General features: G+C 53.4%; 1 protein-coding gene across 1 annotated transcript; it reads right to left on the bottom strand.

Annotated features, from left to right (window-relative positions):
• Positions 1–32: 32 nt before the first annotated feature.
• LOC122387526 lies at positions 33–14,175 on the bottom strand. The gene is made up of 7 exons (XM_043377790.1): positions 14,071–14,175; positions 13,562–13,849; positions 11,022–11,519; positions 6,682–6,915; positions 5,732–5,875; positions 3,203–5,437; positions 33–2,810 (listed from the first exon to the last, which is right to left on the bottom strand). Exons 1-7 carry the CDS (start codon positions 14,116–14,118, stop codon positions 2,013–2,015), a joined length of 4,245 nt encoding a protein of 1,414 aa, XP_043233725.1. The 5' UTR covers positions 14,119–14,175; the 3' UTR covers positions 33–2,012.
• Positions 14,176–14,563: the final 388 nt, after the last annotated feature.

Here is a 14,563-nt window from a genome sequence, read left to right as displayed (position 1 = left end):
TGTCGAGTCGTTAAAACGCTTCAAAAGGCCAGGCAAACAATACACAGGTGGGCGACATTGGCACATTTTATCACAGCGGGCCGTCAAAGAGACGCAATGTCTGGAAGTTGTTCTAGTTAAAAGTCAGGCACATTTTGGTTGTACGTAAATACTGACGAAACGATTTTGGCCGCCATAGGAAGGCACGAGTCGGTTGAAGTCTTGGCATGACTTACCGCCAAGCTACGTCAAAAAGTTAACACAAGCACGTTTTCACAATGCTTATCACATGGAACGATAAACATCCACACATACGAGTATAAACCGATGCCGATGGCTTTAGTCATATGCACTAGCGAAGTTAGCAATCTTCTTCTGCTGTACCTGGCCATAAAATGGCACATAAATAGTCTTTCAACTACAAAGTCCATGCCTAGCGTCTAGTAAGTAAACTACTTTCTGACACTGAAATAGACATTGCAAAAATGCAGGCGTCTCCCAAGTTTCCCTTCTCAATCGCCCACAAACCACAGTTGGGAAGGCAAGGACGGCCCGGCGGCTACTGCAAGACAGCCTGTGTCGCACAAAACTGGACATCCTCTCTCCATCGTCCTCCGTAGGACAGTGCAGACGGCGGAGGCAGAGCTGGCCCAGCCTATCCCAAGGCGGCTGGTAACAGCAACAGCCGGCCTCCGAGCCTAAACTACTGCACGATAGCGCCGGCCGTACCGACAAAACCCGACGGCACAGCCGGTCAGTCTTCAGAGCACGTCTAGCGAACTACGGAGCGCACAGCGCGGACACAGCTCGACGGCACGACCATTTCCAACAGGGCGGCAACGGCGCCCAACAGCTATCGAAAATCTCCGCACAACGCCTCGGACAATACTTAGCGGCAAGGCGTTTATCGGGTAAGCTTCGTCAGTAGCGAGTGAGCAATGAATGTGCGCACTTGTCAATAACAACAACAATTATAAGTACACTTGTCTAGAGGGTCAATTACTTCATTGCACCCGAATAAGACGCGATAAAGCAACAACTAGAGCCTCGTTCACCTGAGCATCACAATAACAATAGCGCTAACAAACATGGAATCACTCCATACGATATTGTGTTCTGAAACGAACTTAGCATACCGTATGGAGAAATAGCTGGGCATTTCCATGTCATTAAAATAAAAGTCGGCGGAGTTCATGATAATCGAGCTAAGAATTCAGTCTTCGAATCAATCTATCTCAAACTTGGCAATGTCATGATTGTTTGCAGAGAGCAGGATTAGCTAAGGAACTGAAAGTATTGGATCTTAGTTTCCGCATTGGAACTGCCTTCGCAGTTTTCTTACGGTGATATTTCGATAGGGACTGGAAATGTAACAATATAATGCTTTGTCTGAAAGCGCACTGACGGGCACAGATGCAATGATCCATTACCATTCTCAAGCTAAAGGCGTGACTCTAACAAACAATAGCAGCATTACAATTAAATATAAATTTGTTCGGCGCAAAATAAATAGGAAATATTTGTTATAAGTAATACAGACATAGATAACTGCTATTCGTTCTAAACATTTAGACGAACAACAATGGCAATATTGAATCGGAATGGTCCGGCTATTAGTTGCAGGAAAGCTGACGACTGCTTTATGCAGTAACTATACTTAATCAGATCTTGTAGCGGTAATGAGATGAATGAAACCGTAGAACGGTTACTAGCCAATGAGCGCTAACGCGAGTCAGGAATGAGACGAACAGCACGGGGTAAGAGACACGCAGTTAGGTGCGACAATGGAAATGAGACACCTAGCCGGTCCAAAACAGGAAAATCGGCGACCATTAAAGCCATCATACACAGCAGCGCACCGTGGAGTACCGATGTACCTAACGGCGTACCCCGCTTCAGGCGGCGAGCGCACGTGAGTACTCACCGGATCTGGAACGTAGGCGCCACCTACCCAATCTAAAACCCAGTCGCGTAGGCTGCACGACCGGCTCACAGATGCTGTTTCACTTCGTCCAGACGTCTCACCACGGGAGCTACGCGCCCTTCCCTGGTTTGTCTGTGCGTGTGATGACGTAAAGCCCGGTCAGTCCGCCGGCATAGGAGGCCATCAGCCGGTCACTCTCCTCCACGACGGAGCGAAGAGCGCGCAGCGCCGCGTACGGCCATCCGCTGGTGTAGAGCATCAGCTGCTCGCCGGCGAACCGGTCCCGGATACCCTGGCCGATGGCGGTGGCCTGACTCGGCTGCAGGGACGTCATGCCGCCCAGACTGAGCAGCCGCAGACACCGCGAGTGGGCGATCACCGAGACGGCCAGCAGGTGCTCGCAGCGCGCCTCCGTGGCGTCCGTCGCCTTCACGCCACTCAGGTAGATCTGCCCGAGCGTCAGCCGGCGCAGCAGCGGCCGCAGCTTGGCCTCGAGCGTGGCGCGCGGCGCGGCCACCTGCAGCTGCCAGCTGCTGAGTCGCAGCTGTCGCAGCTGGCCGCTCTCGGCGCACTGCTGGAAGAAGCGCAGCAGGGCGGCGTCGCCGAGCGGCGCGCCGCCCACCTTCACCGCCAGGTTGAGCTCAGAGACGCGCGGGAAGAGGCGCTGCACGAGCGGCATCAGCTCGGCGCCCGTCAGCGGCCGGCCCTCGTTCACGGTCACCGAGACGCAGCGCAGGCCGAGCGTGGTGAGCCGGGAGCGGGCGGCCGGCACGCGGCGCACCAGCTGCGCCACCGTCGGCTGCCGGCCGTCGGGCAGCGTCACCGACACCGAGCAGCCGTCCAGTTCGAGCTGCATCAGCCCGGTCTGCTGCAGCAGCTGCACGGCCGCCAGCAGCGACTGCTCCCACTGCCGGAATAAGGGACGGAGCGTCAGACATAAAGGCGGACAAGCTCCGTCCCACATAAAGGCGGACAAAAAGACGGACAAAGCGACTGCAGGGACACGGGGCGTCGCGCCAGAGAAGACGGGAGGGCGAACGAACAGACAGGGAGAAGGTAAACACGAACGGAAACGGGTGTCGGACGGACGCGACAGGGCGGCATACATGAGAGAGATATGGTGTGAGACGGGGGAACTGGCAAAAACAAAGCGTAAAGCTGGGTTCAGCTGGGTATGGAACTTGAGTAACATGGCATACGCCGTGGAAGAATACGCATGCTAGAATTCGGGATAAAAATATTTTTAGATAGCCGAGTTGATCAGTACCTGATGAAGATTCACAGATCCTAGCCACTGACCTCCAGTCTGAAGGTCCAATGTGAGAGGTCGAGCAGCATCAGGCTGGTGCAGCAGACGAGCGACTCGCAGAGCAGGATGAACTCGGCGTCCTCGATGACCATGGTGCTGGAGTCCAGGTCGAGCAGCTGCAGCCGGCTGTTCTCCTGCAGCGCGAACAGCAGCGGCACCAGGTCGGTGGCCTGCGACACGTCCTGCACCGTCAGGTTGGTGAGGTGCGTGGTGGCGCGCAGGCTCTCGCCCAGACAGGCCAGGTCGGAGCCGGTGAGCCGGCAGCGCGTCAGCCGCAGCGAGGTCAGCAGACAGCCGGGCGTGCGCAGCGCGCAGAATAGCCGGTGGAAGCCGCCGCCGTGCGCCGCCGGGTCGCAGATGGGCTCGCGGCCGAGCCGCAGTCGGTGCGCCAACTGCAGTCCGGCGGCGCCGCCGGCCGAGCCGCGGCCCAGGCTGTAGTTGCGCCGCAGACTGGCGTCCGGCCGGCTCAGACTGGTGGCGCTGCCGCCGGCCGCGTGCAGCGCGTGCTCCGAGCGGAAAAAGTCGAGCGCACTGGTGGCGTGCGTGTCGGGTCGCCACACGGAGCAGAGTGTGAGCGCGGAGAGCGGCGCGGCGCGCACCAGCTCGGCCAGTGCCTGCATCGAGCCGTCGAACGAGACAAGGTGTGAGATGCTCAGCACAGCCACGGCCGGCGCGCGCCGCACCGCCGCCGACAGCTGCGCCATCTGCTCGGCCGACATGTCCAGATCGAGCACCAGCTTCAGGCGAGCCGAGCGGGGCACCTGCGGCAGCGCGTCGCACAGCGCCGACACGAGCGGCTGGAACCGGCCGAAGTCGCTGTCGTCCAGGTTCTGCAGCACGATCTCCAGCTCGCTGAGTCGATAGCGCGCCTTGGCGTCGGGTTCGAGCAGCTGTGCCACGTACCGGCCCATCGCTGTCAGTTCCTCACTGGTCATGTCCGTACCGAGCAGGGTGCAGAGTTTGACGGCGCGCAGCCGGGAGGCGGCGGCGCGCAGCAGCGGCTCGAGCGCCGGCACCACGCCACCCGGCCGGAAAACCACCTCCAGGCTCTCCTGGTGCGCGCTGTTGCGCAGCACGGCCGTCCAGCCGCGCAGCTCGGCCGCCTGGTCCGTCTGCACCATCACGTGCTGCTGGCCGGCCAGACAGAGCGCAGCCGCCTTCTGGGCGAGCGGCTCGTCGCCGGCCTCACGGAGCAGTGTGAAAAGAGCGCGCGGCGCGAGACACAGCGGCGCCAGCAGCTCGAGCGCCTGGTAGGCGCGCCGCTGGCCGTCGTTGAGTAGTGCCACCAGATAACGCAGCATCACCATCACCCCATGTGACGCTTTGGGCTGGCCGTCCAGCCTTTCCAGACGCACTAGCACAGGTGCCATCTCGTGCCGCAGCGCGCGCTGGTCCGGCAGCGAGGACAGGAAGAACGCCGCCAGAAAGTCGGTGAAGGTCCGGTGCAGCGGTTGGTACAGCTCGCGCTTCTGCACTTTTGAGACGCTGACTACGCGCGTCAGGAATCCCCACTCGAGTAGCTCCCGGTCGGAGACGTGGTTGGTGATTTCCTGCAGGCTGTAGCACACGCGCTCCTCCAGGCACAGCTGGACGGCCAGCCGGCCGAACTGGCGCAGCAGGCGCAGACAGCGGGCCGGCAGGGCGCCGTCCTCCTCCAGGCGCTGGCCGCGCCGCAGCAGACTGCGCCGGATCAGACACTCGAACAGCGACCGGTAGAGCAGCGCCTCGCTGGCCGGGAACGCCGCGTCACACTCCTCGTACACGACACAGAGCAGCAGGCAGAGGAGCGGACAGCGCGCCAGCTCGGCCAGCGCCGGCCGCCGGCGCAGTTGCTCCTCCAGGCCGGCCACCCCGTCCGGCCGGCGCACACAGCTGAAGTATTGGCGCACGTAGCGGCCCACGCTGGGCCGCTCGAAGCCCTGTATAACCAGCCGCCGGTGCACCCAGGGCAGCGCCTCGGCCACGTGGCTGGGTCGCGATGTAACCACCACGGTACTGTTGAGGAACATCTTTCCGGCGAGCAGTTCGGTGACGGCCGGCCGCTGCTCGTCGCGCAGTTCGTCCAGGCCGTCCAGCAGGAAGAGCACGCGCTCCTCGTGCTCGACCAGGTACTGCCACAGCTGCTCCATACGCTCACGGCCGACAATGTGCCGCGGCAGCAGCTCCCGGTGCAGGAAGTTGTACAGAGAGCCGTTGAACTCCCACAGCGGAATCAGAAAGGCGAACTGCCGAGCAAAAGGGAGGGAGGAGCCAGGTATCAGCAGTTGAATTCAGCGCAGCATGCACAGATAGCACAGTAACAAAAAGCAGTTGATAGGGTCCATCAATGTCCCATGATACATTACATTGATAGTTTCGGTAAATGTTACATGAAGACGTAGTCTGTATATCAAGTGAACGACATAGTGAGTGAAACTGAGCAACAACGTTACCGCGAAATGAAGAATACGCCAAAACCAGCGCCCATGGTCTTTAAATGAGAAATCAGCCCCCCCCCCCCCACGATAGTCGATACTCACATGGAAGTAGCGCAGATACTGCGGCGCGTCGTCGCACGCCCAGTCGTGCAGCAGTTTGAGCATCAGCGTGCTCTTGCCGAAGCCGGGTTCACCCTCGACCAGGATGCGGCGCGGCCGGGCGCCGGGTAGACCCGTCTCCCCCGGCTGGTGGGGGCGATAACACGCAGACCAACGTCAGGGAAACGAGCGCCGACGCCCTGATATCGAACTTGTCATGTCACGAATAGCCTCTGAAGCCTCTACCATCACGGTTAAAACACAGAATAGCCAAGGTGCACTGCGGCGGAGTTGCCTGTTTCGTCAATAAAATACAAAACTGCCCCAGTATTCACGTCGACTTCGTAAGTCGATTTTGTTGCGTAGGTATACTTTGGTATTCACGTCGACACTTTGCAAGATAGGTAGGTATCAGAGCGATTGATTGACTACATGGGCTGAAGCGCTCGCCAAAAGTCCTAACAATACACACGAAACGTGCTAGGTGTTATCATTGGGAATCGCCAGCACCATAACACAAGAAGCCAGGATTCAGGGTGCAGTTCGTACCAGAAGGGCCTTCATTATCCGCCAATGCTAGCCCACAAGTCCGTCTGATTTCCGTACCTAGAGCTATAAACGTCCGACATAACGGTGCACTGACTTTAACGAGCTCTCCCCACGTTTGGTGACTTCACGGTTCACTTTCAGCCATGTTTACACTCGCCCCCGGGTGCCAAGCGCGCCCGTTCCGACCGCGGCGCTGGCGAGATCCCGGACACGCAACGCGTGAACCCCGTCAGTCTCCCTCGTCACACCGCATTCTCAGACAGTAGCACCTCAGCAGCAGAAAGCAGCGGTAAGCGTAAGCCGTAAGACATCTCAGATACTAGCAATATAATATCGCTCCAGCCAGGGTGCGACGTCCTATTACAGTGCCGTACCGTGAGCAGGATAAACACCTGTTCCCTTACCGTGAGCGGCGCCAGCAGCTGGTCCATTTCCACCGGCTGCCGCAGCCGGTCGCCGTGCATGTCATTAACCAGCAGCGACAGAGCGATGTAGTACTCCTGGAGCGGCAGTCTGAACTCGGGACACCACGGGATCGGCTGCAGTCGGGTCAGTGTGTCCAGCCACCGAGAGCGCAGGTACGCCACAGTACGCGCCGTGGACTCCGGCAGAGGGGTTGACTCGTCCACCGCGGGAGGCTGCGGGAGGGGCAGAGGGGCTAGAGAGAGCAGATTGGGGGAGGGGTCGTCGGGCTACCGACGAATGTTTACTGAAGATGCAGACTGCAAAGCGTGGTCGCAGCGTGGCATGAACGTAAACATAGAATAGGACGATATACCTATGTAAGCGTTCAGTAGGCAGCCAAATATACCATGCGGCGATGTTGAGAAAATCATTCATCGGAGACTACCCACTAAATTAAGGATATTGTGTTACAACTTACACCATGCACGCATTCACAAGCCTGTTGAAGGTGCGATGTTTTATTTTACTGTATGCCTGGTCTATTCAAATACATTAGCCAGAGGGGTGTGGTAATAACTGGTGTAAGCAAATTGACCACGGTCAAAAATGCATTACCAGAATGCACTTAAGCCAACATTTTGGGATGTTCTCGTTCCTAAGTCGGCTAAGAGCTTCGGTCCAGAAAATAAATTTATCGTTGGCATCGTTGGCATACAGTAAAATACATACCAAACTCGGCCGGTGATAAATTTTCAAGACCTCAGTCCTTACTGATTTTTGAACTCGGCCTTCGGCCTCGTTCAAAAATCCAGTAAGGACCTCGGTCTTGAAAATTTATTTACACCGGCCTCGTTCAGTATTATATAATACTGCACACTACCCACAATATACCAAAGCAGCTCTCACATATCAAAAGGCCGCCACCCGGCCCTTCGGTGTCCGGACAAATTGCCGAAAGGCGATTTACCGAATGTCATTTTGCCGAATGCATTTCGCCGAATGTCATTTTGCCGATGTGCTTTTTGCCGACGTGTCAAAAAGTCGAAATGCTAAAAGTCCAAATGCCATTTGCCGACATGCCTTTTTGCCGAAGTGCCAATTTGCCGAAATGCCTATTAGTCGAAATGTAAATTTGCCGAAATGCGATTTGCCAAAATGTCGATTAGTCGAAATGTAAATTAGTCGATATGTCAATTTGCCGAAATGTCAATTTGCCGAAATGTCAATTTGCCGAAATGTCAATTTGCCGAAATGTCAATCTGCCGAATTGGCAGTTTGCCGAAATGTCAATTAGTTGAAATATAACTTTGCCGAAATGTCAATCTGCGAACCTTGGTTAGGTTAGGTTAGTTTAGGTGGTGTTTATTTACTTAGGACCGATCACCAATTTACTTTTGGTGCAATCCCCAAGTAAGAAGCAAATCACATGATATCCTTTGACCTCCTGATTCCATAACTAATAATTATTCATGGCACAAGCAAGTTTAAAAGCACCAATACCATGTGGAAATAAACATCAAATTGCTCGTGGCGAAGCAGTGCAGTGCCGAAGGCAATGCCTTGGGAGAGATTACAGGCAAAGGTAAGTCAAATATTTTTAGGTTAACCCTCGCCGGCCGAGGGGGGTGCGGGTGCCACACCCCCATAGGTTTTTTTCGCGATAGCTCCGAACACGCTGGCGATAGAGCTGAAACTTTGCATAGCTGACCTTTGATTCAAGCCGGATCTTTTTACATCAACCGCATTTTCGGGTCAGGTCAGGTCACCGACCTATGACGTCATAAAAGAACCTCTGCACGGTCTTCAGATGTCGCAACTTCGCAACGCCCTCACGGCCAGAGGAGCTTTCACAGGGAAATGAAACTTGCAGGACCTAATATCCATTACGAGTCTCACAGCTTGTATATCTCAGATTTTCCTAAAGGTTATTTGAGGACGAGGTCAGGTCATTTTCGTGACCCCACCAATCACCATTACATCTAAGTCAAGAAGAAAAATGAAAACTGCTATTCTGGCGCCGGGAACGACCTCTAACTATCTCAAGCACACAGAATCGTGATTTGACGCACTCCTTGCAAGGTTAGATGCGTAACTTTTGCAATGTTGACCTTGCGTGACGTCATTTATGACGTCATCAAGGTCACATTCGTTTTTCGTCAATAACTCCCGATCAAATTGAGCTAGCGAGTCGGGAAAGCCACCAATGGACTCGAGAATACCTGCCGAATCGAATGATATGCGACATGACCTCTTTCCACCAACTTCATGACCTGGGGGTGCTGACCTGACCGTGACCTGAGGTCAACACCCTAAGTTGACCTGACCCAATTAAAAATTATATCATTTGACGCGCCTAAGCAAGGCAAACACGATGCTGCCAAAATCGCGGCCCTGCGGCCCTTTGTGGCGAAGTTATTCGCCAAAAACTGAACCGTACCTTGGGGCACTTGACCTGACCTCAGAGGTCACCGGTTGACGTAGGACCTTAAAATCGGGTATCAATCTCTGCGTCTCGTAACGGCGCACACGCTCGTTTTTTCCGCGACGCGCCAGCTCCATCAGGGGCGAAACGACTAATAAGCATTTCGGCAAATGTCATTTCGACTTTTTGACAGGTCGGCAAAAAGCACTTCGGCAAAATGACATTCGGCGAAATGCATTCGGCAAATCGCCTTTCAGCAATTACCACCTCGGCCGGCGCGTATGTAGAAAACCAATAGGTCCGGTGAGGGTTAAATTGTTGTGTAGCCTGAAGCCTGATGCACAACCACTTAACCTAAAAATAATTGACTTATCATTGTCTGCAATCTATTAACCCGGCAGTTGCTGGGGTATTTCGCCACCCACCGTTTGCTGGGGGGGGGGGGCGTTAAACGCCCCCAGCCGATAGCTCGAGAACCAATAGGCGCAGCGAAACGCACGAGGCGGCAAAGAAAGAGCGCGACGAGACGCTTCAGATGAGTACTTTAAAGTTAAATTTTGAGGTCACAGGTCGGGTCAAGGTCAGGTCAAACACCTGAAATCGGGCTTTCAGTAGCATGGACTTCAGGACTTCGCAATGGGCGCCTCTCGCCATAAACTCTGTCAAAACGGTGCACAATCCATCTTATAAGGCCTACAAGAGTGTCAGCCCCATATAGGGGTCAGTCAAGCATAGGTCAGGGTCAAGGTCAGGTCAACCGGGTAGGCACATATCCCCGAAAATAAAAACTGATATTCGCAGCCTGTGACACATGTTTTATAGGTAATTTGGGGCGTAGAACACGATGGTGACATTCATTTTGTCATATGTGTACGTGTTTGGCTCAAAAAGTTCAATTTAAGAAATTCATTTATCATGGTCACGAAAAATTGCCAAGATTCAGTTCAGGATTTTGGAAAATGCGGAACGATAATCAATAATTGAAGATAGCCATTTGATTGCTCATGGTATTGGCAGTCTAATGGCGTTTATGGCATGTCTGTATGTCTATTATGTGATTTTATATGATTTTTTGAACATATGCCGTTTTTGGTCGAAAACTCAGAAATCATGACGTCACTAAAACCTCGATATCTCAAAAATTTTCCGACCGATTTTTTTGAAACTTTGTCAAAATAAACTTCAATTAATTCTCTACAGGTACCCAAAATTTGGCGCGCCTGCGGCGCGCCGTTTTTTGCCGGGCCATAGCGCCTGCGGCGCTATGGCCCGGCGAAAAAAGTGGGGGCGTTTAACGCCCCCCCCCCAGCAACTCGCGGGTTAATGTATCTTCTTCCTTATCCACGGGTAGGCAAAAATCAGTACGTCAGGTAAGGTAAGGTTTAGTTATGTTTTTCTTATACTTTGGTGACATGTAAGTGGGTTTCTAACTTTGAAAAGCGAGTCGGTCCTAAAGTTAATACTTACGGGTCAGGTTAGGTTAGATTAATTTCGACTAATTGGCATTTCGGCAAATTGACATTTCGACTAATTAGCATTTCGGCAAATTAGCATTTTGGCGAATAATTGACATTTCGGCAAATTGACATTTCGGCAAATTGACATTTCGGCAAATTGACATTTCGGCAAATTTACATTTCGACTAATTAGCATTTCGGCAAATAAGCATTTCGGTGAATTGACATTTCGACTAATTGACTTTTCGGCAAATTGCACGTCGGCAAAAAAGTTAAAGGCATGTCGGCAAATTGCATTTCGACTTTTAGCACTTCGCCCTTTTGACACGTCGGCAAAAAGACACGTCGGCAAAATGCATTCGACATATTGGCATTCGGCGAATAAGCATTCGGCAAAATGCAGTTCGGCAAATTGTCCTGTAAACGGCCCTTCCCCGTCCCCGTTCCCCTTCGTACGCACCTGTCTGGGACTGGGTGCCGGTGGCGAGCTCATCAAGCCGTCCGTGTGCAGGTGGATGACATTTCCGATAACGACATCCTTGCTGCTGGCGACACTGACAGAGCCAGAGAGTCGCGGCCGGCCGACCGAGTCGAGCACTCCGCGCAGCAGGCCGGCCAGCTCTCCGCCGCCGTCCGAGCCGCCGCCGCCGCCGCCACCGCCGCCAGGGTAGCCGATTGTGCGACCAACGCTACCTGGGTAGCAATTTGTGCCTCCACCTCCGCTGCCTGGGTAGCCGGTTGTGCGTCCAACGCTACCTGGGTAGCAATTTGTGCCTCCACCTCCGCTGCCTGGGTAGCCGGTTGTACCCCCGCTACCCGGGTAGCAATTTGTACCGCCGCTGCCAGGGTAGCAGTTTGTACGTCCAACGCTACCCGGGTAGCCATCGGCGAGTGCCGCCCGTTGTCGAGACAGCGTTGGCACGCTGCTGCTACCGTCACTGTAACCGCTATCCGGAGCCTGTGAACGGGAGAGACGGGAGGTGTAAGCTGAGCTGTAGCTCACGGGTTGGCGAAGGGGGTGCGTGATTGTTTTTGGATCGATGAACATCGAACATACTAGCAAGTTAGCAGCATGCTTGCAACTGGATCGGCGATACGAAGAAAAGCATACAGCCTGCTCTCCTGTGAGCAGTCACAGCACCACCACATGTGTTTGCTTTGTCATATATCCACCGATAGAATTGCCAGCCCGCTCAGCTACGCAACTAGAAATAAGTATCTGTAGATTGAGGAGAACTATCGGTACCTACCTACCTACTGCCTTTTTGGACGCGAGCTATGTCCATCATACGCCAGCTCACAGGCCCTTAGAAAAAAAAAAAACATGCAAGCGTGACCAAGACCGCCACGCGGCCGTTCTTCTTCACCCAATTATTATATAACACACAGGTCATGTATAGCGCCACTAGGCCTATCCTATCGAACAGTGGAAATAATGCTATCACGAGGCTTAAGGTGGCTTAGGTCAGCAAACAAGGTCCTTTAACACCTCGATAACACGCTTGTCATTATCTAACAACGTGTAGCCTAGCCATGCCCCGGGACATCAACAGGACACGTATGTATGCCGCTTTGGCTCCAGTTCTCGACTCGTGACGGGTTTATCGTCCCGATCGGAAGGATTGACGCGGAGCACGACTGCACGCCGATCTCTCCGCGCGCCTCTGGAGCCTCTCCGAGACCAAACAGCCGCCGGCCGGCCAGGCAAAGAGGCGTCAACACGGGCCACCACCTCCGAGAATGTCTTTGTAGCGTCGGATATCACGGCGGATGGCGCGCAGAAAGTGGTGCCTTGCACCTGATCAGGCTCAGATGGCTTATGTTGCACGGCGAATCTTAAACAACAGTCGCAATTATGTCAGGAGACGGGAGATGTTCGGAGCAGATGAGAAACCAGCCGTCGATAGATCGCTAGCAGAATCGATGGTGAGTAATTGATAGGTGTTTTGGGTCATGCTTGAATTGACGTTAACGGATTACCGTGAGAAACCTGTTTCACTAATAGCCAATGATGTGTGACCAACCACACACCGTTACACCGTGCTGCTGCGCGGCCCATTCTCTGATGCCACGGAATGTTGACACTCTGTGTCACCTTGGTGTTGACACTCAACATCAACACCACCATCTGTTCACCACTAACAGCAGTGACGACATCACAGCCGGTTCCAGGAGCCCGGCCGATTTACTGGCAGCACCAGATGGCCGAAACCAATCGGGCTGCACTGGAGCACGCCGAGTGGACCGAGCAACACCCGTTCCCACAGCCCGACCAGCCAGCTGATAGCGGCGAGTGCCGTCGTGATGGCATCACGCAGCGACCGAGTTTCTCACGGCGACACTGAGATCATAGTCGCAGCGGTATCAGTATGAGATTTAAACTACGCTGCAAAACTGGATCCAAAAACATAGCGGCTGGCACGGTGCGATGGGAGATTAGAGCGATGATGAAGGGATGGATAATATTTGGCGAGACAGAGCATGACATATGAAATACGTTGCCTGATTTGGATGGGCTAAATCATTCACATAGGTCAAAGCCATGTTCAAATAAGACGAAATTTTGTAAAGTAAGTCGAACTAGAAGGTTAGCCATACTGACACCGTTTGTAAATTAGCACCTACATCCTCGTACAATTAAATGATGGAGATCGAACTTTTGCATTAGAACTTTCGAAAATCGAATGCCGGTTTTCCCCATTATTAACCTTACATGACATAATTACTGAACATATAGGTAGAACCTTTAAGCGATCCAGCAAGCCCATGAGATGAGCTGATACACTAAGCAGACCAGTGCCTGGTAGTTCGATACTACCTGCTGTATGTACACTGTTCCGCACAACTCTACCCAGTCCCCACCATCCCACTAAGTGCAGTCGGTCGTCGCTGACCGACCGACCGCGTTCTAAAAAGTATCATTCAGTTCTCAGTCTTCCCACCCAGTCCGACCCATCCCCCAACCAGCCCCACCCCTATAAATCCAATACCGGGACCCACCTGACTGCTCCGATCGGGACTGGCGGGGGTGCCGGCGGTGTCCGGGGTCTGGCCGCGGGTCGGCTCCCCCTCTGGCGGCGCCGTCTCCGGCAGCAGCGGCGGCGGCCCGTCGACGTCCGTCTCGTCGGCCGACCAGCTGGCCACGTCGTCCAGGAGGTTGTTGACGCTGATCTCGTCGGGCAGGGGCCGCGCGGCGGTCACCGGCGCCTCGCCGCTATCGTCCTCGTCCTCTGTCTCCGAGTACCAGCTGTGGAGGCGGATCGGGGCGGGAAACACGGGCGCCGGCCGCTGACCGGCGCCGCCGTCAGTCGGTGCCGCCACCTCCAGCCCACTGCACAGTCCACATTGGTGGTCTAAATACACTTAAAGAAATGATGAGGATGGAGAAGCCAATAGATGCAAAATAAATACATATCTACACATCAATGCAATTTACCTGTCTATATTTAAATTATAAATGATATATAATGGGAGTCTCAAGGGGTAAATTACCAGTAATCATTACCTACCTGGATAGGTATATCAGATTCTTCATGATCAATAAAAGGAATGTCCATTGCTAATAATATGTTTCTTCACTGTGCATCCATGCATGTGAATGACTTCATTTTATCAACCTGGAATATGGAAAATGTTGTCAGGCAAGGACAAACTGTACACCAGTCTCATCTCATTAGAGATGTCAATCATTGCTTATTGCTGGCAATGTCATTTCATTCAAGACCCTAAAGCAATTGCAATCACCTACAACTATTAAATGGTGCAAAACAACTAATATCTTCATCTTACCCTGAAATATTTGCTTCACCTCTTGCCTAAGAGCTATCCCTGATCACTTGTCACAGTTAGGTATGTGTAGGTACAAGAATCATAGGTTAGGCAATGTAGTAAACTTTGTGTGCGGCTTGGTTAGGTAAGTTTGAGTTTAGGTTAGGTTAGGTTAGGAGTGGTCCGTTAGCATAAGTAAGGTCAGGTTAGATAGTGCTGTTTTTCTGTTAAATT

This window comes from Amphibalanus amphitrite, unplaced genomic scaffold (genome assembly GCF_019059575.1).
Source record: "Amphibalanus amphitrite isolate SeventyFive unplaced genomic scaffold, NRLGWU_Aamphi_draft 000288F_arrow, whole genome shotgun sequence".
Taxonomy (NCBI): domain Eukaryota; kingdom Metazoa; phylum Arthropoda; class Thecostraca; order Balanomorpha; family Balanidae; genus Amphibalanus; species Amphibalanus amphitrite.
Note: the sequence above shows the minus strand (reverse complement) of the source record. Positions and strands in the feature narration are given on the sequence as shown.